The following is a 19,837-nucleotide window of genomic DNA, read 5'->3' as shown; positions in this document are numbered from 1 at the left end:
GTTGTAAATGAGAACCGTAGCTCTTAAGTTCTGAGATGCAAATTCTTATCCTAGCCCGCAGGTGATGAGGCCAGCAGGACTTCGTTTAACAGACTCAGCCCATGAGTCTGTTTTACCTTTATTACTTTGAAGTCTGTGTATCTATGTGTTTTTCTGACCGCTTGAAACTCCAACTGTCAAAAAAAAACACATGTTTATGTCGATGTGAAGCTGTTTGTGCCGTTCATTAGCTCGTCTGTTAATCTGTTATCTGTTAGTCACTGAAGCTACCTGGTGCAGATATCTATTGTGACCGGTGTGTCTGTGTTTGTGCAGGACTACCCCAAGAACAGACATCCGGGGTGGAGCCGAGGATCAGTGGCCTACCATGCAGGTGAGAGATTTTAACTCAGTTTCCTCTTTTTTTCTTATTTCCCCTTAGAGGGTTGGGTTTCACAGAAAGAAAGTCATGTGTTGATTGTTTGTCTTGTTTTTTTTCCTCTCGGTGTGGAATTACCCCCGTAGAATACATAAATTGGATTTACTTCCTCTGAAGCATCTTTTGCTGCCTTTAGATGCCAACATCACAGAGGGACAACTCGGCTTAATGTTTAAGGTGCCTAACACAAACAGAGATCAAGGAGGATTGTAGACACAAAGGCTGATAAAACATACGGTGACAGCATCAGAGAGATAAAACGGACCAAATCTCTGTTTCTCTTTATCTGCTTTTCTGTGGGAGTTCGGTCAACTTTGTAAGTGATGAACCAAAACCCGAGTTTAGTTAAAGTTATCTTTATCTCCCTTTGCTTCCACACACACACGTTCAGTCTTGATTGTTTGTGACAACAAGCCTGTGAACATTATCTATCCAGGCATCTGCACAAACCCCCACAGTTCCCATTCCAGGCCTCACTAACAGCGCTAAGAGATTAGCTATCAAACGCTTGTGCCATGATATGGGAATAGAAGCAGCTAGGTAGGTGGTTGTTATTGCTTGGTGAAGCTACTGTGGGTAGCCAGCTCTTTATCTGAAAATCCAGTGTCACAATTCAGATCTTGTTAGTCCTTATCTGACCAAAGCAGTTACGAGCTAGCTGGCTTTTATCTGCTTTATTTTGTTCTGAAGCATCCCATTGTTATTCTTTCTCAAAGGGGGGTTTCTGCTGCTCTTATTCTGAATGATTCACCATAACACACTATAAATGTCACTTTCCGTTCATGTTTTTCCACCACAAAAAGGGTAGGATTTTATTTTTAGAGGAATGTTTATATACTTTATTCCATTTGACCTCCAAATAAGCTATCAAAACACATTTTCTTGTTCAGTCCGCACATTCCATTTATGTTTTGAGTTAATGTTTATAATCTTAAATCCCCATATCCCTTTGCAGATTCCATTTATACTTAGGATTTATTAATAATAATAACAGTTGATGCTATGCATCCTGCCGGGGTCTGTGGATGATGCCTCATTGCTGAGTGACAGACGAGGCCTGTCTTTCACAGAGGCTCACTGTGCCAGTCCCAGAGGTCTTGCGCTGCGGTCTGCCTGGTTTGGCTGCTGTGCATTGAACACCACAGCAATGTGCACGCCCCAGTAGAGCTCGCATTAATCTTATTTGTTACAGACTAAAATGATGTATGTGGTTTTCCACGCTGTGCATATGAGGTTTGCTTTCCATGCTTCGGTTAATGTGTAGACTCTGATCCAGCAATTCAAAATCAACAGTCAGAGCCTTTTCTTCATGTCTCCACGCATCCAAGATTTTCACTGAAAGGCTCGTCAGTCTCAAGAATTGTACATGGATGCGCTTTGGCAGGGTGACAAAAGTAAAAAAGCAATATTTTTTAGAGTACGTTGACGGTTTTTCGAACATTTTGTTTCTTAGGGATACCAAACTACTCTTACTAGCATTCTTTGCTAAATGTGGGACATAAAGCTGCAAATGTTTGACCTTCATCATCCGCTCTAGTTGTTTGTGGTCTGCCTTTCTTCCTCTTCCTGATTGTGTCCATCTCAGGGCACACTCTTGGTCTGAAGATGTTGCATATTCAGTGAAGACACCCATTGCAGAAGACCTTGATTGGTTGGTAGAACTTCACATCGCTGTTGTAGAGGCTTAGATTTGTGTTCTGTGTAAGCTGTCTAGATTTCCAAATGGAGCTGAGCCTTCTGAAAGCATCCTGTGCTTTATCTAACCTATCCTCGATAATAAGTTCCACCTTAAAGTTCAGGGTACACCTGTATTCATACGTGAACAGTTCTTCCTTTAACTGTCAGATGACACGTTACAACAGCCTGACTTGGCCTAGCATGAACCTTCAGTGAGTGTGTCACCACTGCTTCAGCATATGCCATACTACGATCAACTTATTAAACTCATAGTTTTGTCTCAGTTTCAGATCAAGTGATCATGTAAAGAGATTTTTGGTTTCCTGTTGTCCTTTTCCAACATCGGAGTGCTGGTGGCCAATGCAGGGCCAGTTGCATACATTGCAGTTTTTCATTGGACATTGGCTGCTTGTCCACTCATTTCAGTTCAGCCCTGACCATTTTCAGAGGAGTTTTTCCCCCTTTCTTAAGCAACTTAACACTGAACTATGAATCATACATAAAAAACAAAATATTAAACATAAAAATGCATCTAGCTTTGTGGAGTCACCCGTATTGTGTATTCACATAACAGCTCGACAACTTAGGAAAGAGCAAATTTTAAATTGTATCTTTTGGCACTTTGCTACTAACAGCCTGTCACAAAAAACAGAATTTGCTCCAATTTCTTTTGTTGAATCTATGAAAAATGCCAAAGATAACCAAAGTTTTATGGGCATAAAATAGTATTTTTGCAACAACAAGGTGATTTCCAAATGGCTGTTAGCTGGAAACTTGGCATATCTCAGAATGTGTGCAAATTAAAGAAACCGGAGAAGTGGAAGACCTAAAAAAAAAACCTATCTACAGCAGATTATCAGTATCTGAAAGTCATGAAATAGGAAAACAATCCAGCAAATATCTGACATAGGACCAGGTATACATCAGTTGTTCCCTGCTTTGCTTGCTCATAGGGGGTCATATGATTGTTGGGTTTTTCTCTGTGCCTATGAAGCGCCTTGAGGCCACTTTTGTTGTTATTTGGCGCTGTATAAATAAAATTGAATTGAATTGAACTTTTTACTGAAACCTCATCAGAAATGGTCTCAGTGAAATGGTGACTGTAAAGAAGCTTTTCTCAACGAAGGGAAACTGGCTGAGGTATGCCAAATTACACAAGAATTGCCCTGAAAATCAGTGGTGATGGAGGCTTTGTCATGGTTTGGGGCTGCATTTCTCAGTGATGTTAGGGGCCTTGTCAGAACAATAGTTGTGAATGTAGAAAAGTACTGTCAGATTTTGATCCACCATTCAGTGCCATCTAGAAATTATTGTTTACTGCCAGTGCAGTAAAAGCATAACTGTGTAGAAAAACACACAATGTAACATCATCAGTCATGGATTCGCCTCTCCAGAGCCCGGACCTCAACATTATTAAAGCAGTGTGAGATCATCTGGACAGAGGACAGAACAAAAGGCAGCCAGCATCCTAAAAGGAGCTTTGAATGTCCTCCAAGACTGGAGAACTATTTACGAGGGCTACTTAATGCATGATTTTAAACATTATCCATATAAATATAGCATTACATTTTAATTACATTTTCCTTTAATGGAATCACTTTTTAAATGCTTTGCATAGCTTTGCACTCGTGCAGTGTTAGATTAGTATGAACAGTCTATCAGAACGTACAGAACATGGCTACAGCTGAGTGGATATATACTGTATCAGTTTACTCTGACAAAGCCGACACACTTATCTACATCAAAGTGCTGCAGAACAACACTGGTTTGCACAGCTATCATCTGCTTTCTTTCCACCTTGCTTATTTAACCCTTTAAGACCTACCATAGAACCAAGTCCGCCAGAGCTTGTATTATATTTTTACATGCTGTAGTGCCATTTTTGGGAGCATTTCAAGTTGCTATACATAAATACAACCATTATAGCCCAAATTTTAATAATATGTATGCATTAAGTGCATAGTAATTACATAAATTGCAAAAAAGTGCAATAAACTACAAAAAAAATTGAAAATTGTTTTTGTTTTTTTTAACATACATTCCTAGTTAGAGAAATTTAAGAGGCTTATCCCTCAAAACTGTAAATACAAAAAAGTTGCACAAAATAATTTCCCACCACAGGAAATTTATTTTGAGTGTCTTCATAGTTTTATTATTGAAATACACCAATTTTTATATACTGCAAGAAAAATGAAAATAAATATTATAATCAAATTTGCAAAAAAACAGCATGTGCATCAAAATAAACTATTTCCAGCAGTGCAATTTGAGTCCTAAGCATAAGTCATAAAGTCAAACATAACCTTTAAAGACACCAGTATGCTTGTATAGGCCCTGAAGGTAAACAACCACATTTCCGTGTCATGACGTCACTTCCAGTTTCGGGCAGGTCATGGCGGACATGCGATAGTTCGCGCTGACGTCTGTTCCAACGTAGGAAGAGTTACGAACAGCTGATCGGATCAGCAAAGTGTGTTTCTGGAATATTATGTTTTTGTTGCTGCAAGTGCTTTTTATGCAATTTTTGCAAAGCCATATGTGGAAGGAAACCATGACCTAGGACAAGCTGATGACATGAGATGTAAGTACAACTCCTCTGGTTTCATATGCAAAAAAAATTATTGCGCTAGCTTATGTGGTTGCAGTGCTACCGGGATTTAAAAATAGTTACGCAAAACGGAGCGTGCCCGCTCCGACCGGCTTTAAAGGGTAAAAACGTCTTCTCACAGAAAGAAGGCAGGGGTTGCTGTAGTTGCATGTTTCATTGTAACATAACATAAAACAACAGAGAAACAACTGTTAACTTGTGGTGTACATTACAAAAAAAGAAACAATAATTAGTTTAAGGCCTAGTAACGTTTTAATTGTCTAGTTACTTGTCACACGTGTCTTTACTTTTAATCGAGGGTTGTTTTCATCTTCACGTTTCTTTATTACCATTGGACTGCTGGAGCATTGTTCTGAGATAAATTTTTGTAGATCTCTTGGTTTGATATTGAATTTAAGTTTGTAGCGGGAAAGAAGGATGAAGGTCTAACAAAATAGGGTCTGCTCAGTTCCACAGAAGGGCATGTTTCTGCACAGAGGTGTGTCTGTTATTTTATGGTTGTGTTTTTGTATTAGCCCTCAGTACCTGAACCAGCAAATATCTGCCAAGTTATTCTTGGCAGGTCTTGGCTCCAAATAAACACTTAAAGCTGATATCTATACTTTGATCAGTGCTGTTTTTCTCTGCATTGGCAGTACAGGAGTTTATCATTAGCTATTAAGAAGAAGGTAACGCAGTAGATTGTGTGATTTACAGGAAAAATGGCAAATTGCATCACGCAGGGTGACATTTGTCCTTTTTGTATAAACTTTTATAAACAATTTGTCACCAGAGCTCTGTTTCTTTTGGCCTGATTTATGGTACATAGCAGCGGACACGCAATCAGTGCTGAGCTGCATCACATTTGATGCGTATTATTGACTTTTGAGGCTGTTATTTTAGTCCTGATAAGTTCCAGGTATTTACACAAACTGTATTTCCAACAATATCACTGCTTCTTTGTACAGCTTGTATAGTCTGAGAGATCTTTGCCCGACGCTGGTGTTACAACGAGTGTTTGCATTGGAATTTTGCCCAGTGTGGACCTCCATCCTTCGTGCTTGCTCCACACATTAATGGGCCATGAGGTCCCTATGCTGTTGGTCCCTGTGGGCCCTGTCAGGAGTAACCAGCCATCCAACCAGTGAGTGCTCCTCAGCAAGCCTCATTAACCCAATCAACCCCCCGCCCCAAACACACACACACACACACACACACACACCCCTCTTCCAAACACCCCTCCATCAGTGACTCACACGTGCTATGACTCAACACCCGCAGCTGAAGGTTGTGCCCGACCACCACAACCACCATCCATCCCGCTCAACCACGCCGACCAAGATAATAGGACTCAGTCTAACTTCAGTGACAGGGTTTAATCTGATTCAAGCTCAAGTTCTGCAAAAACAATTATTCAATAGCAACTTGTTACGTAAGGGAGATAATATCACCCTCTTACCTTGGGACAGATTAGTTTTGGATGGCATTGTCTGTACCACTTAGGGGCACAAAGAGAGGCTGGTAAATACTGTCTGAATCTAGGCTTTGTGGCTATAATTCATTTCAGTTAATTTCAATTTATATTGTGCCAAATTGCCAAATCACAACAACTGTTGCCTCCAGGCGCTTTACATTGTAAGGTAAACGCCATACAATAATACAGAGAAAATACTATACCACACAGTGGAATTCATTTGCAATAATTTATCTGACATATTTATAATGTTACGACCCGAATCTGCTAGAGTTCAGAGGGGGTAAAAACAAAAGAGAGTCTCACTGGGGAAGAATGGAGTCGGAAAAGTTTTTTTTAAAGAAAAACCTCAGCGAACTGAAAAATAATAGCGGCATTGACTACAAACAACCAACCAATACAAAGCAAAACAAGGGGGGGGGGGGCGTAATAATAATAACAGTCTCTGATTCTGCTCATTCCAGCTTCATAATTTTATTCTTGGACTCTCTTAGAGTAGTAAAGTAATGAATCACTTTTCAAAATAATCCTTATCCTCGACCTCGGAGCAGCCCGTCAGGCAGAACCCGCATGTCGATGCTTCAACTACAGCGGGTGTAGCGACTTCCACAGTCGCTAGAGGCCGGGGATGAAGCCTGCCTATTTGCCTGACGCGCTGTCAACTTTACGCAATAATGCGAGAGGTGGAATTGTTTGCTTGTTTATTAAAGTGCTTTGCGATTTTTACAGAGTAGTATCATCGGCTCCTGATTCAAACTCTTACAACATCACAGGCTCTAATATAACGAAGCGAACATGTTGTGCAGCGGTCAACAAAAACTACGGCTACCCAGCCCTCGTCTCTGTCAAAATCAAAACCAGTGAATGACAGACTGACAACACCCATTTATGTCACCGCTAGCACCCACGTGACTCCCATAACAACCAAACAAATAAAAACCCAGTGATCATCAAAATTCAATACATTCAATTATGGCTCCTACACACCAGCCCCTAATTATTAGGATCCCTTCTAATAATTACCCACAATTAACCAAGTAGGAGACATAAAACATGCAGAGAAAAGTCAAGCATTTACTGTATTTCAATATTACCCACAGGAATCCTATAGGTAATCTTAAAGTCTATCTTAAAAGAAAAATGAGAGACATTTTATGTCCAAATACAATCAAAGTCTGATAATTGGACCCAGAAGTCTTTAACTGTGATCTGCCTCCAGCAGTAGACACAGTTTGGTAATAGGTCGATCCAGGCAACTAGTCTGAGTTTTAATCCGAACTTGACGAACGAATCCTCTTCGGTCAGGAAAAGTCTTTATCACACGTCCCATTGGCCAAGAGTTTCGAGGTGCCGAACTGTCCATGATGAGAACCAGATCTCCCACGATGAGGTTCCTTTTTACTCCAATCCATCGCTGACGTTCCTGTTGCTGTAGTAGGTATTCCTTCACCCATCTTTTCCAAAACAAGTCAGACATGTATTGGACTTGTTTCCATCTTCTGTGTGTGTACATATCAGTGGAATGGAATACTCCTGGTGGTAATATCGGTGAGGTCTTTAACAGAAGAAGATGATTAGGGGTCAAAGCTTCCAGGTCGTTAGGATCCATTGAGGCTTTGGTAATTGGGCGGCTGTTAATGATGGCTTCAACCTCACAAAGTACAGTATGAAGACCTTCTTCATCCAGGTTTTGTACTTTCATTATGGAATTAAGTACTTTGCGAACCAGTCTTATCAGTCGCTCCCAGGTTCCTCCATGATGTGAACCTCCAGGTGGATTAAAGGTCCATTTAACTCCCTTTTGCAGAAAGACGTCATTGATTTTTACCTGGTTCCAATGTTCAATGGCAGTTCTAAGTTCACGTTCAGCACCTACAAAATTGGTTCCGTTGTCAGAACGCAGTTCTCGAACCTGACCTCTTCTTGCATTGAAACGTCTGAACGCATTAATGAAAGAGTCAGTATCCAGTGATGGAGCAACCTCAATGTGAACAGCACGGATAGCAAGGCAGGTGAATATAACACCGTATCTCTTCACCACGCTCCTCCTACTTTTTACACTGAAGGGTCCGAAGTAATCCACTCCCACCCGCGTGAATGGAGGTTCATCTGGAATGATTCTTTCATTGGGCAAATCCGCCATCTGTTGATTCACTGGTGGAGCATTAAGACGTCGACAGATGACACATTTAGATAACACTTTTCTTATTGCTGTACTAGCTCCAATCAACCAGTACTTTTCTCTTAGCTTAGACAGCATGTGGTTACAACCACCATGTCCAACTTCCTGATGTATGTGTCTAAGCAAGAGCTCGGAAATGTGTTGATCCTTTGCTAGTATTATGGGATGTTTCACCTCAACTGGCATCAATGATCTACTGAGTCTCCCACCCACTCTGAGAATTCCATCTTGCAGCTGTGGGCAGAGTCTTCTTAGAGGACTTGATTTTATAATGGGTTGTCCCTTCTCCAGATTCACAAGCTCCAAGGAAAATCTCCTCCTCTGACAGAACTTGATAATGACAACCTCAGCTTTGTCCAGATCTTCCACTGTAAGATTCTTAATCACAGATGTCCTCTTAAAGTTCCTCAGCTTTTCTTCCACAAATGATTTCTGTTGCTCTTTGGTGACCACTGGCTGTGGTAAGCTTGAACACAATTCTCTCCTTTTCTTCACAAAGGACAGAAGCAAGTCCTTAAATTTTAACAGCCATGCCACTGACTTCTTAAGACGTGTCCAGGTGGAAAAATGTTTAAACAAGCGAGTAACAGAATTTCTCCAGCTTGCTCAACACTCACTGTGGCAACTGTTTTTACCTCAGGATCATCAGATGCAAGCAGACTGATGTCATCTGGGTAGACAGGCCATTCACTCCTAGATTGTAGAAGATACTGAGGCCCAAACAACCATTTTGTATTCTTCATAAAAACATCGACTTTCACTCCTCTTGAGGCCATATCTGCTGGATTACTGGCAGTGTCCACATATCTCCATTGCGAGGAAGATGAAACTCTTAAGATTTGTGAAACTCTGTTGGTCACAAAAACCTTGAATCTTGAAGTCTCACTCCTGATGTATTTAAGAACAGAAGCACTGTCTGTCCAAAACACAGAATCCAGAAGTTCCATCTGCAGCTCTTTCCTCCAGAGTACATCCAATCGACTGGCCATGGTTGCTGCAATGAGCTCCATTCTCGGGATGGTAAAGGATTTAAGAGGAGCGACACGAGCTTTTCCCATAACAAACGCACAGTGTCGTTCTGAACAAATGTTTTCAATCAGCAGGTAGGTCACTGTTCCATACCCATCCTCACTGGCATCACAGAATTGGTGCAACTGAGCACTCGTGATTTCTCCAAATCCATCAGGTTTCAGACAACGACTCACTTCAAACTTGCTCAATAGCTGGAGCTGCTGGAGCCATGTTAACCATCTTTTGGAAAACAGCTCTGGTACGTTATCGTCCCAGCCGATTCCTTCCTGGCATAGATCTCTTAGGATTTTCTTAGCAGTTAAGACCACAGGACTTAGCATTCCAAGAGGATCGTAGATAGAACTGACAATTGAAAGGATTCCTCTTCTGGTGAGCGGTCTGTCCTTGAGCACAATCTTGAACTTAAAAGAGTCTGATTTTATGCACCACTCCACGCCCAAAACTCGCTCGATCATTGAGGAATCCAATTCCATGTTCAACTCTTTCATTCCTGTGGCTCTGTGACTTTCAGGAATTGATTCCAGCACTCCAGGCTTGTTGGTGATCCACTTTTTGAGCAAAAATCCTCCTTTGGCACACAAAGAAACCAACTCGTGGTACATTAACACTGCTTCCTCATCAGTTTCAACGGACACAAGACAATCGTCCACATAAAAACAGTGCAACAACTTCTTCACAGCTTCCTCACTGTAGAGATGTCCAAAGTCATCCGCACACTTTCTGAGTGCAAAGTTGGCACAACTTGGTGACGAAGTTGCCCCGAAGAGATGTACATTCATCCTGTATTCAGATGTTGGTTGTTCCAGATCACCTTTAGGCCACCAGAGAAATCTCAATAGATCTTTATCTTCAGCTGGAACCATGACTTGATGGAATATGGATTCAATATCTCCCATAATTACAACTGGCTCCTTCCTGAATCTTGTGATCACTCCTATTAAAGAGCTTGTAAGATCAGGTCCTTGTAAGAGTTGGGAGTTTAAAGATGTTCCATGATAACTCACTCCACAGTCAAACACAACTCTGAGTTTCTTCTTGGTCGGATGGTAAACACCATGGTGTGGTATATACCACAGCTTGCCATCATTGCGATTGATCTCCTCTTCCGGGACCTTTTCAGCATATCCTTTAGCCAGAAGCTCATTCATGAACACTTTGTACTCAGTATGAAACACTGTGTCTCTCTCAAATCTCTTTTGTAGAAAGCGCAGACGTTGTTGAACAACTTTCTTATTGTTTGGCATACTGATACTGGCATTCCGAAAAGGTAATGCTATCTGGATATGACCACCCACATATTTGGCAGAGTTAGTCACTATTTCCAGAAATCTCTGATCCTCTCTTGACAATCCAACCTGCTCATCAGCTTTGCTCTCAGGAAAGTCATTCTTGAACTGTTGCTGCCAAAGCTCCTCCAGCGTGACAACAGAAATTCTGTTGACTGTAACTTGTGGATGCTTCTGATCACTTGTAGCTTCACAGTTTCCTGAAAGTGGTCCATTGATGGTCCAGCCAAGCCTTGTCCTTACGGCATACGGTCCTCCATCAACACTACACACCACTTCCAGAGGTTCCAAGGCTTTGGGAATGTTTGTTCCAATCAGAAGTTCGATTCCTGCATTTATTTGAGGCAGGGTTATGTGTTTTAAATGTGCCCATCCTTCAATATCTCCTGGCGTTGTAATATTTCCTTTATGTACAGGCATGGACTCCTGTGTGTACACTTTTGGCAGTTCCAGAAATTCGTCACCACAAAGAGCGGCAACCTCCAGTCCTGATAAAGTGTTGCTGCTCACAACTCTTTCCTGGCCCATGGTTCTGAGGAGGATGTTTCCTTTCCTTCCCTCAAGGTGAAGTCTGCGCATCAGACTCTCAGTGCAGAAAACTGCTGTGCTCCCTTGGTCCAAAAAAGCATATGTTGTAATAATGTTGCTTCCTTTCTTTGACTTTACTTGGACAGGCACAATGGGCAGTTTACAGTCCTGGTCTCCAGCCCCTGTAAGACCACTCGACACCAGTGTGCTCACATGCGGCTGCATGTTCCTGTCGGTCTTTTCAGAAGGTGAACTTTCTTTGTGCAGGATGGTGGGATGTTTCCGGCTGCATTTGGAACAGGAAATCCTCTTACGGCAATCTTTACTGATGTGTCCTATACACAAGCAGCCAAAACAGATGCCATTTTCCTTTAAGAAGGTTATCTTCTTCTCATGAGCCATTTTTCCCAACTGTGCACAGACGTCCAACATGTGTCTTCCTCCACAACAAATACAGACGTTCCTTCCAACCTGATTATTTTTCATTTCCATTTCCGCAGGCTTAGGGGTACTCTCCACAACTTGCATAGTGGTGGCAAAGCTTGTTCCTTTATTTCCAGGTCTGCCTTGATACTTGGCTTTACTCATTCCTTTTGTTGGTAAAGAAAGCGGAGAATCTTGAATATTACCGAATACAGGATCAGTTAATATTCTTATTTGCTTCTCCAAAAAGTCTGCAATATCCATAAATTTGGCTCTTCTTTTATGCCTTTCTTGCAGGTCACAAACATGGCTTCTCCATTTGTCCCTAAATTTATACGGCAATTTTTTAATAATGTTCACCATATTAGAAGGCATGTCCAAATCACTCAGATGCTGCACCTCCTCCATTGCATTACAGCATCCCCTGAGGAACAAACTGTAGTTCTGAAGAGCTTTTACTTCCTCTGTTTTAATTGATGGCCATGAAAGTGCCTTGTCCAGATATGCAGCTGCGACCTTCTGTTCATCGCCATAGTGCTCCTTTAACAGTGATTTTGCCTTGCGATAACCACGATCTGAGTTCATTTGTTGACAGCTTCTCACCAATTCCTTTGCATGGCCTCTTGTGTACTGTTCCAAAAAATATAAACGATCACTGTTATTCTTCGTATTGCACTCAACTGCATTCTCAAATGCTTTAATAAATGAATAATATTGAAGTGGATCTCCATCAAAATGAGGTATTTCTCTCTTTGGTAAAGAAAAGAGGCTTTGTTGTTGGATTAAGAGTGTTGTTATTTCATTTTGTTTAGTCATTATTCCAATAACATCATTTTGTGGTTCCAGTTCCACCATACCATTTGTATGACAGTCATTTTGTCCATTTGCATCAGATGGGTTTGAAGGAATAACTGAATATTGTCGAGGATGCTTATTTTGAGAGGATTCAGTCAGCACGGCTTGTTGCACGACACATTCCTGGGTTTTATCTTTTCTCCTGTTTTGAGTTTCAGCATTAGTCAATGAATTTTGTTTTGCAGAAATGTGAGGTATAAATTCCAATGCATCAACATTAAGGGTTTGTTTAGATCTTTCATGGGAAATGTATGAATTCATTCCATCTGAAACTTTTAAAGATCCTTTTTTGCTTGTTATACTTTGAGCTTTAAGGACATTTATTGTAGCCATTTTTTCAGCAATTTCAGTGTCCAATTTTAGCCTTTCCTTTCTTTTACGAAGACGTTCCTCCTCTTCTTCCAGTACATGTTTCTCATCCAATGATTTCTGCTTTATCATTAAAGCTGCCAACTCTGCCTCAGCTTTCATACGAACAGATGAAGTTGAAGATCTTGATGAAGAAGTTTTGTGGCTTTCAACATTTGAAACACTATCACTTGGCTTGATATCATCCTCCACTTCTGTCTCAGTATTTGATGCAACATTGTTTTCCAATAAATTGATTTGCTTTGGATGAACAGCAGGATTTTGTTCTCTTTGATTTATCCAGTTTTGAATTTCATTTAAAAACACATTGGTGTATTTCATGATGCTTGAAAACCATTCCTCTTGTTTTATTACTTCTTCCTCTGGCACCAAAGACAACACCTCAACATGTAAACTTGAAGCCTTTTCACACAGTGCCTTTAAATCCACCAAATACTGCTTAATTTGAGAAAGATTTTCATTGTGTTGCATGAGCGCTTTCATTTTTTGTATTAGTCCTTTCATTTTATTGACATAAATTTTGCATTCATTTTGTAATTTTTCGATTTTATTCAACAATGTCTTTCCAGTCATTTTTCTTTCTCTCTTTCCCCTCAAATGATTAGAGGAACAATCATCACCAGCTGTTTGACTCGTGATTTTCCCGTTTGTTTGTTCGATTTTTTTATTTATTTATTTTTAATCTTCAGTGATCATCCATTAAAACATATATCCACTGGAAGCCACAATAGACTTTGACCAAAAAATCCTTTCAACGTAACGGCACTTTAATTGTCCATTTGAACGTCATCCAAGCAGCATAATTAATAAGACGCAGCGCAGACATCATTCCAAGAGCGCAGCCAAAAACGTTGCACATTTAACCAACATTCATTCCATTCAGTGTCTCCTCTTGAACATCTCAGCACTAATGCAATGTGGCTTCCTTTTCCACAACCAGACATGCACAGGTATTCTTACCTGCGCTCCTCAGAATTGCGTCAGGTGTGTCGGTGCTGCTGGGCTCACTCATTCAGATGCGCTGCACTTACTTGGCGTCTTTCAGGTTCCTTGATCTGATTTCTTTGATCCTGCTTGCGGCTGGCTTTTCCAGAATGCCGTTTTTTGTTGACTAAAGATGTAGCGACTTCCACAGTCGCTAGAGGCCGGGGATGAAGCCTGCCTATTTGCCTGACGCGCTGTCAACTTTACGCAATAATGCGAGAGGTGGAATTGTTTGCTTGTTTATTAAAGTGCTTTGCGATTTTTACAGAGTAGTATCATCGGCTCCTGATTCAAACTCTTACAACATCACAGGCTCTAATATAACGAAGCGAACATGTAGTGCAGCGGTCAACAAAAACTACGGCTACCCAGCCCTCGTCTCTGTCAAAATCAAAACCAGTGAATGACAGACTGACAATGCCCATTTATGTCACCGCTAGCACCCACGTGACTCCCATAACAACCAAACAAATAAAAACCCAGTGATCATCAAAATTCAATACATAGGTTGGACTAGTTAGCTCCCTCTTACTAACTTTGTTCATATAGAGCAGGCTTATTACTAAAGCAAAGATCAATGCCTCTTAGATTTTGATGCTGAGCTACACAAAAAAGCCCACCGCTCTCCCATGATAGTTTCATAATGTGATGTGATTGGCTGAACTTTTTAGTGTGAGCAGTGCAAGCATAGTGTATGACATCACTCCATTCACACTGACTGAGAAGTGAGAGCACTAAAGCCTGAATAATGTACATTTAGAGGTTGACTGAATTCCTCCTATTTGAAAGAAGCTGTTTTAGCTCATGCTCCTTTAACTCTTTCCCCCATAAAGACAACATTTTATGACCTCCCTTGCACCCATAATGACAAGGTTTTATCCTCAGCATATATTGATAAAGACATGGTTTTCACGACAACTAGGATAGTTTCCAGGCTTTTCCAAAGGTAGCTGCATAGATCGAGACAACCCTCACTAACCAGACTGAGTCATTTTGTTCAATTACCAGGCCTGAAATATATCAGAAAACATAAGAGAATGGGACACAATAGAGAACAAAATAGTTCTTAGTGCTTGGAAGTAGTGCAAAGAAAAGACTTGGTCTACATAGAGTCTGTGTGTGATTGGCCAAAGTGATGGGGGTTACTCATACCATGGCTCGGATTGGTGAGGTAGGTGAGCAGGGGTGGGGTGTTGGGGGAGAGTGTTTAATGGCATTCTGAATGGCCCAGGGACAGAAGCTGTTTGTGAGATAAATAAAGAAAAGAAAAATAAGACAAAGACAATTTTACAAAAAAAATGTATGTGTTTAAACGTAGGACAATAACATTTTTAGGCTCATCAGAGATGGTTGAACAGATAATACTCTAAAAACTTTGATGATTTGAGATGGAATGACCCCATTAAATATTAGGGAGAACCCATCTGTGAGATCATAGAGATCCAAGACCAGAATATTACCTGAAAACTGAGCCTTAAAGAGTTGTTATTCTTAGTATTACCATCTACCATTGTAACATTATACATTTTAAAGAAAATTAGGTAAAGCAGAATAGTCATTTGCTCAGTCAGGGGATTATTAAAGTTGTTGCCATCTTTCTCTCAAAGTGCTTGAACTAATTAATTGACTGACTCATGGTTTTTGGCTGTAAGGGGATTATATTCCTCAGTCAACCTTCCAGCATGTTTGCGCATGTACAGTATCTGCATTATGTTCATGCGGCCATGACTAATTTTAACCCACCACATATCATCCACTTTTTTCAGATGTTGTTTTACTTCGTGTGTAAAATGTCATAAATATTGAAAATTTTCCAAATTCTTTCTTTTTCCAACCAAAACCCAGAGAGAGTCAAACTGGAAAAGATTTAGCCACATAGTATTTGAAAAGGTAACCTAAAAAATGAAAATATTTGTTTAAATCTTGATCCATTAATCAGCTTAAAAACCACCAAAATATTAAACATCACATTAGTACCACTATATATCGTAGAAACACCTGAAGATGTGCTGGTGTTGATGATGTTGTCCCTACAACGGTGTCAACAACAGCGTTGCTACAGCATCGTCACTGGAACTGACTGATCACGTTTTGCAATGTCATAGCTTTGCCGATTGGGAAGAAACACCACACGTGGGAGAATTTTGCCTTCAGGGCTTTCTGCCTGAAAGCCAAGCCAGAAAGGCTTTTTAATACATGGGTAAGATTGTGAAAGAGTCTATTTTAATGCAAACCCATGAACTTTTCCTAAACAAATCCAAGTAGTATTCGTGCTTAAGCCTAACCAAGCAGTTTTTTTTTTTACCTAAACCTAACCATACTCATTTGGCAACAGATTTTTTTAAAATAATAAGTCCAGTAAGTCTAAAAATAAAAACTCCACGCTCACTTTTAGATTCACATGGGACACAAAACCCAGACTCATTGGTAAAAGTCCCATGTTTGATCCCTTCACACACAGCTTTGTCTTTATGTGGACTTTGTCACTTTACATCATTAGCTGTAGTTTCTGTGAGATTTTTAGTTTTTATTAGTTTCTCACCAAATGCCAACTGGGAGAGCCTCCAGCCACCGGTGACACTCGCAGTTGTAGCCATGAGAGCATGTCCCATGTTGGGGGTGCTTTAGAGATGATGCAACATGTGGAGTTGAGACTCTCACCACCAAATAATATCTCCTGTTAACTGTACATTGGTTATTAATGGTTTAATAGATGATTGTTGTGTACAGTAGGTGGGTACTTACTTTGTATCTTGTATACGGCTCTTTATTTTATACCTTTGAGGACTCATTTGGAGTTGGGTATCCTACCCAAAGAGGACTCAGGCTTGTGGAACTGGAGATTGAGCCACCAGCCTTATGGTAAGACAGCAACGTGCTCTACTTCCTGAGCCACAACTGCCTAAACTGATCTGATAATAAGTGTACATGAAGTACATAACAGTTATGCAATAGCAGCTATGCAGTGAAGGAAAGATCTAGAAAATACCTTCATGATAAGAATCCACATCCACAACTCACACTGTTATATTCACAAGGAAAACGAGAACATCAGATCATCAACTGACTGTTGTTATTGGACTTTGCTGTACATTAAGGTGTACAGTAGGGCATAGAAATGGGGCTATGACATATATCTTGTACTTTTCATACTCAAAAAATGGTTCTTTTGCTCATTAATCACACTTCTTGTCAAAGAATCTGGGCTACCATCATATTTTAGCCCTGTAATAGACTGGTCCAAACTGTGCCCCACCTTTCTCCTTATGATTAACTACAGGGAGTGCAGAATTATTAGGCAAATGAATATTTTGTCCACATCATCCTCTTCATGCATGTTGTCTTACTACAAGCTGTATAGGCTCGAAAGCCTACTACCAATTAAGCATATTAGGTGATGTGCATCTCTGTAATGAGAAGGGTCGTGGTCTAATGACATCAACACCCTATATCAGGTGTGCATAATTATTAGGCAACGTCCTTTCTTTTGGCAAAATGGGTCAAAAGAAGGACTTGACAGGCTCAGAAAAGTCAAAAATAGTGAGATATCTTGCAGAGGGATGCAGCAGTCTCAAAATTGCAAAGCTTCTGAAGCGTGATCATCGAACAATCAAGCGTTTCATTCAAAATAGTCAACAGGGTCACAAGAAGCGTGTGGAAAAACCAAGGCACAAAATAACTGCCCATGAACTGAGAAAAGTCAAGCGTGCAGCTGCCAAGATGCCACTTGCCACCAGTTTGGCCATATTTCAGAGCTGCAACATCACTGGAGTGCCCAAAAGCACAAGGTGTGCAATACTCAGAGACATGGCCAAGGTAAGAAAGGCTGAAAGACGACCACCACTGAACAAGACACACAAGCTGAAACGTCAAGACTGGGCCAAGAAATATCTCACGACTGGTTTTTCTAAGGTTTTATGGACTGATGAAATGAGAGTGAGTCTTGATGGGCCAGATGGATGGGCCCGTGGCTGGATTGGTAAAGGGCAGAGAGCTCCAGTCCGACTCAGACGCCAGCAAGGTGGAGGTGGAGTACTGGTTTGGGCTGGTATCATCAAAGATGAGCTTGTGGGGCCTTTTCGGGTTGAGGATGGAGTCAAGCTCAACTCCCAGTCCTACTGCCAGTTTCTGGAAGACACCTTCTTCAAGCAGTGGTACAGGAAGAAGTCTGCATCCTTCAAGAAAAACATGATTTTCATGCAGGACAATGCTCCATCACACGCGTCCAAGTACTCCACAGCGTGGCTGGCAAGAAAGGGTATAAAAGAAGAAAAACTAATGACATGGCCTCCTTGTTCACCTGATCTGAACCCCATTGAGAACCTGTGGTCCATCATCAAATGTGAGATTTACAAGGAGGGAAAACAGTACACCTCTCTGAACAGTGTCTGGGAGGCTGTGGTTGCTGCTGCACGCAATGTTGATGGTGAACAGATCAAAACACTGACAGAATCCATGGATGGCAGGCTTTTGAGTGTCCTTGCAAAGAAAGGTGGCTATATTGGTCACTGATTTGTTTTTGTTTTGTTTTTGAATGTCAGAAATGTATATTTGTGAATGTGGAGATGTTATATTGGTTTCACTGGTAAAAATAAATAATTGAAATGGGTATATATTTGTTTTTTGTTAAGTTGCCTAATAATTATGCACAGTAATAGTCACCTGCACACACAGATATCCCCCTAAAATAGCTAAAACTAAAAACAAACTAAAAACTACTTCCAAAAACATTCAGCTTTGATATTAATGAGTTTTTTGGGTTCATTGAGAACATGGTTGTTGTTCAATAATAAAATTATTCCTCAAAAACACAACTTGCCTAATAATTCTGCACTCCCTGTATTTAAGTGGATGGAAAATGTGTGGATAGAGCCTAACAGGTTCGTTTTTTAATTTTTGGTTTAGTTTTGGTTGGTTATAAAAACCTTGAGCTACAGTTCTTTCACTACAGTATTAATAGTTGAAAAGCTGATATGCTGTTGTTATTGTGTTATAGCATATGCAGTATAACACTCTGTGGTCCACATATTGACACCTGTGAATGACCAAATCGAAAGCTTTGAAAGCTACTGACTTGCAGGCACCTGTTTGAAACACAGCAGGAAGTGGCAAGACCATCCTAGAGCCTGTCACTATCTTATAAATTCCTGGCAGCATGATTAAAAAGTGTGATTTGGTAGGTTGCCATGGGTGCTCAGTTTGGATCCAGGTAATCCAACAGCTCACCAAACCATCAGCTGAGCTGTACATCCCTCTGAGGCTTCCTCTGCCTCAGATCTGGACCAGACCGTAACAGGGGAGTTACCTGATGGAAACTTTACTTTAAGTCTTATTTCTTTGAGAACATTTGCCATCAACCACCAAGGTATACCATAGCTTCACTGGTGCAGAGACTCTGCAGCCCTGCCTGTATTGCTTAATTGTGCAGTTTCTCTAACCAAGGAAGTATATTGTTCACATATGCATCAACTGGGGCCTCACTGGAAAATGAACCCAGGATGTATGTCATATCATATATCATCATCACACGGCATCTGCCATGCGGTTTTAACACACGGCAGATGCCATGTGGGCTTATCGCATTTTGTTTGTGATAAACCCACACGGCATCTGCAAATGGAATTTGAAGTACATTTTTAGCAGCATGTGCACATGCATGTGTGGGATCACGAAAGAACATAAATATTTAGGTTTAATTTTTCATGTTTTTGGAATCAGTGAAGTCATTGTTCCCTGGGCAGGGAAGCCCGCTCTTTTCCGGGCAAACTCTAGTGTTACCAGAAAGTTTTTCTCTTCCCAGCTGGTCTCGGTCGTCAGCCAGGCGCTCTTAGTCGCTCAGGAGCCACAGAGCCTGAGCTCTCCTTCTGAGGGCCCAGCGCCAAACCCTGAGCCCAGATCCATTTTTCACCCTCTTGTTGCTCTTGCTGTAGATATAACACCTGGTGGTGATGACAGCTACTGACAGTCTAAATCTATTATCAAGACTTCCAGTTTAACAGCATCACCAATCTGCTGCTTCGTT

At 40.8% G+C, this 19,837-nt stretch overlaps 1 protein-coding gene across 1 annotated transcript in view; it reads left to right on the top strand.

Moving 5' to 3' along the window:
* Positions 1–19,837, top strand: part of spryd3 (SPRY domain containing 3) — an 81,578-nt gene that overhangs the window by 46,542 nt on the left and 15,199 nt on the right. The window contains exon 8 of the mRNA XM_026153365.1: positions 316–373. Within this exon, the coding sequence (XP_026009150.1) occupies positions 316–373 (58 nt within the window). The remainder of the gene's footprint in view (positions 1–315; positions 374–19,837) is intronic.

The sequence above is a fragment of the Astatotilapia calliptera genome, chromosome 20 (assembly GCF_900246225.1).
Source record: "Astatotilapia calliptera chromosome 20, fAstCal1.2, whole genome shotgun sequence".
Classification (NCBI taxonomy): Eukaryota; Metazoa; Chordata; class Actinopteri; order Cichliformes; family Cichlidae; genus Astatotilapia; species Astatotilapia calliptera.
Note: the sequence above shows the minus strand (reverse complement) of the source record. Positions and strands in the feature narration are given on the sequence as shown.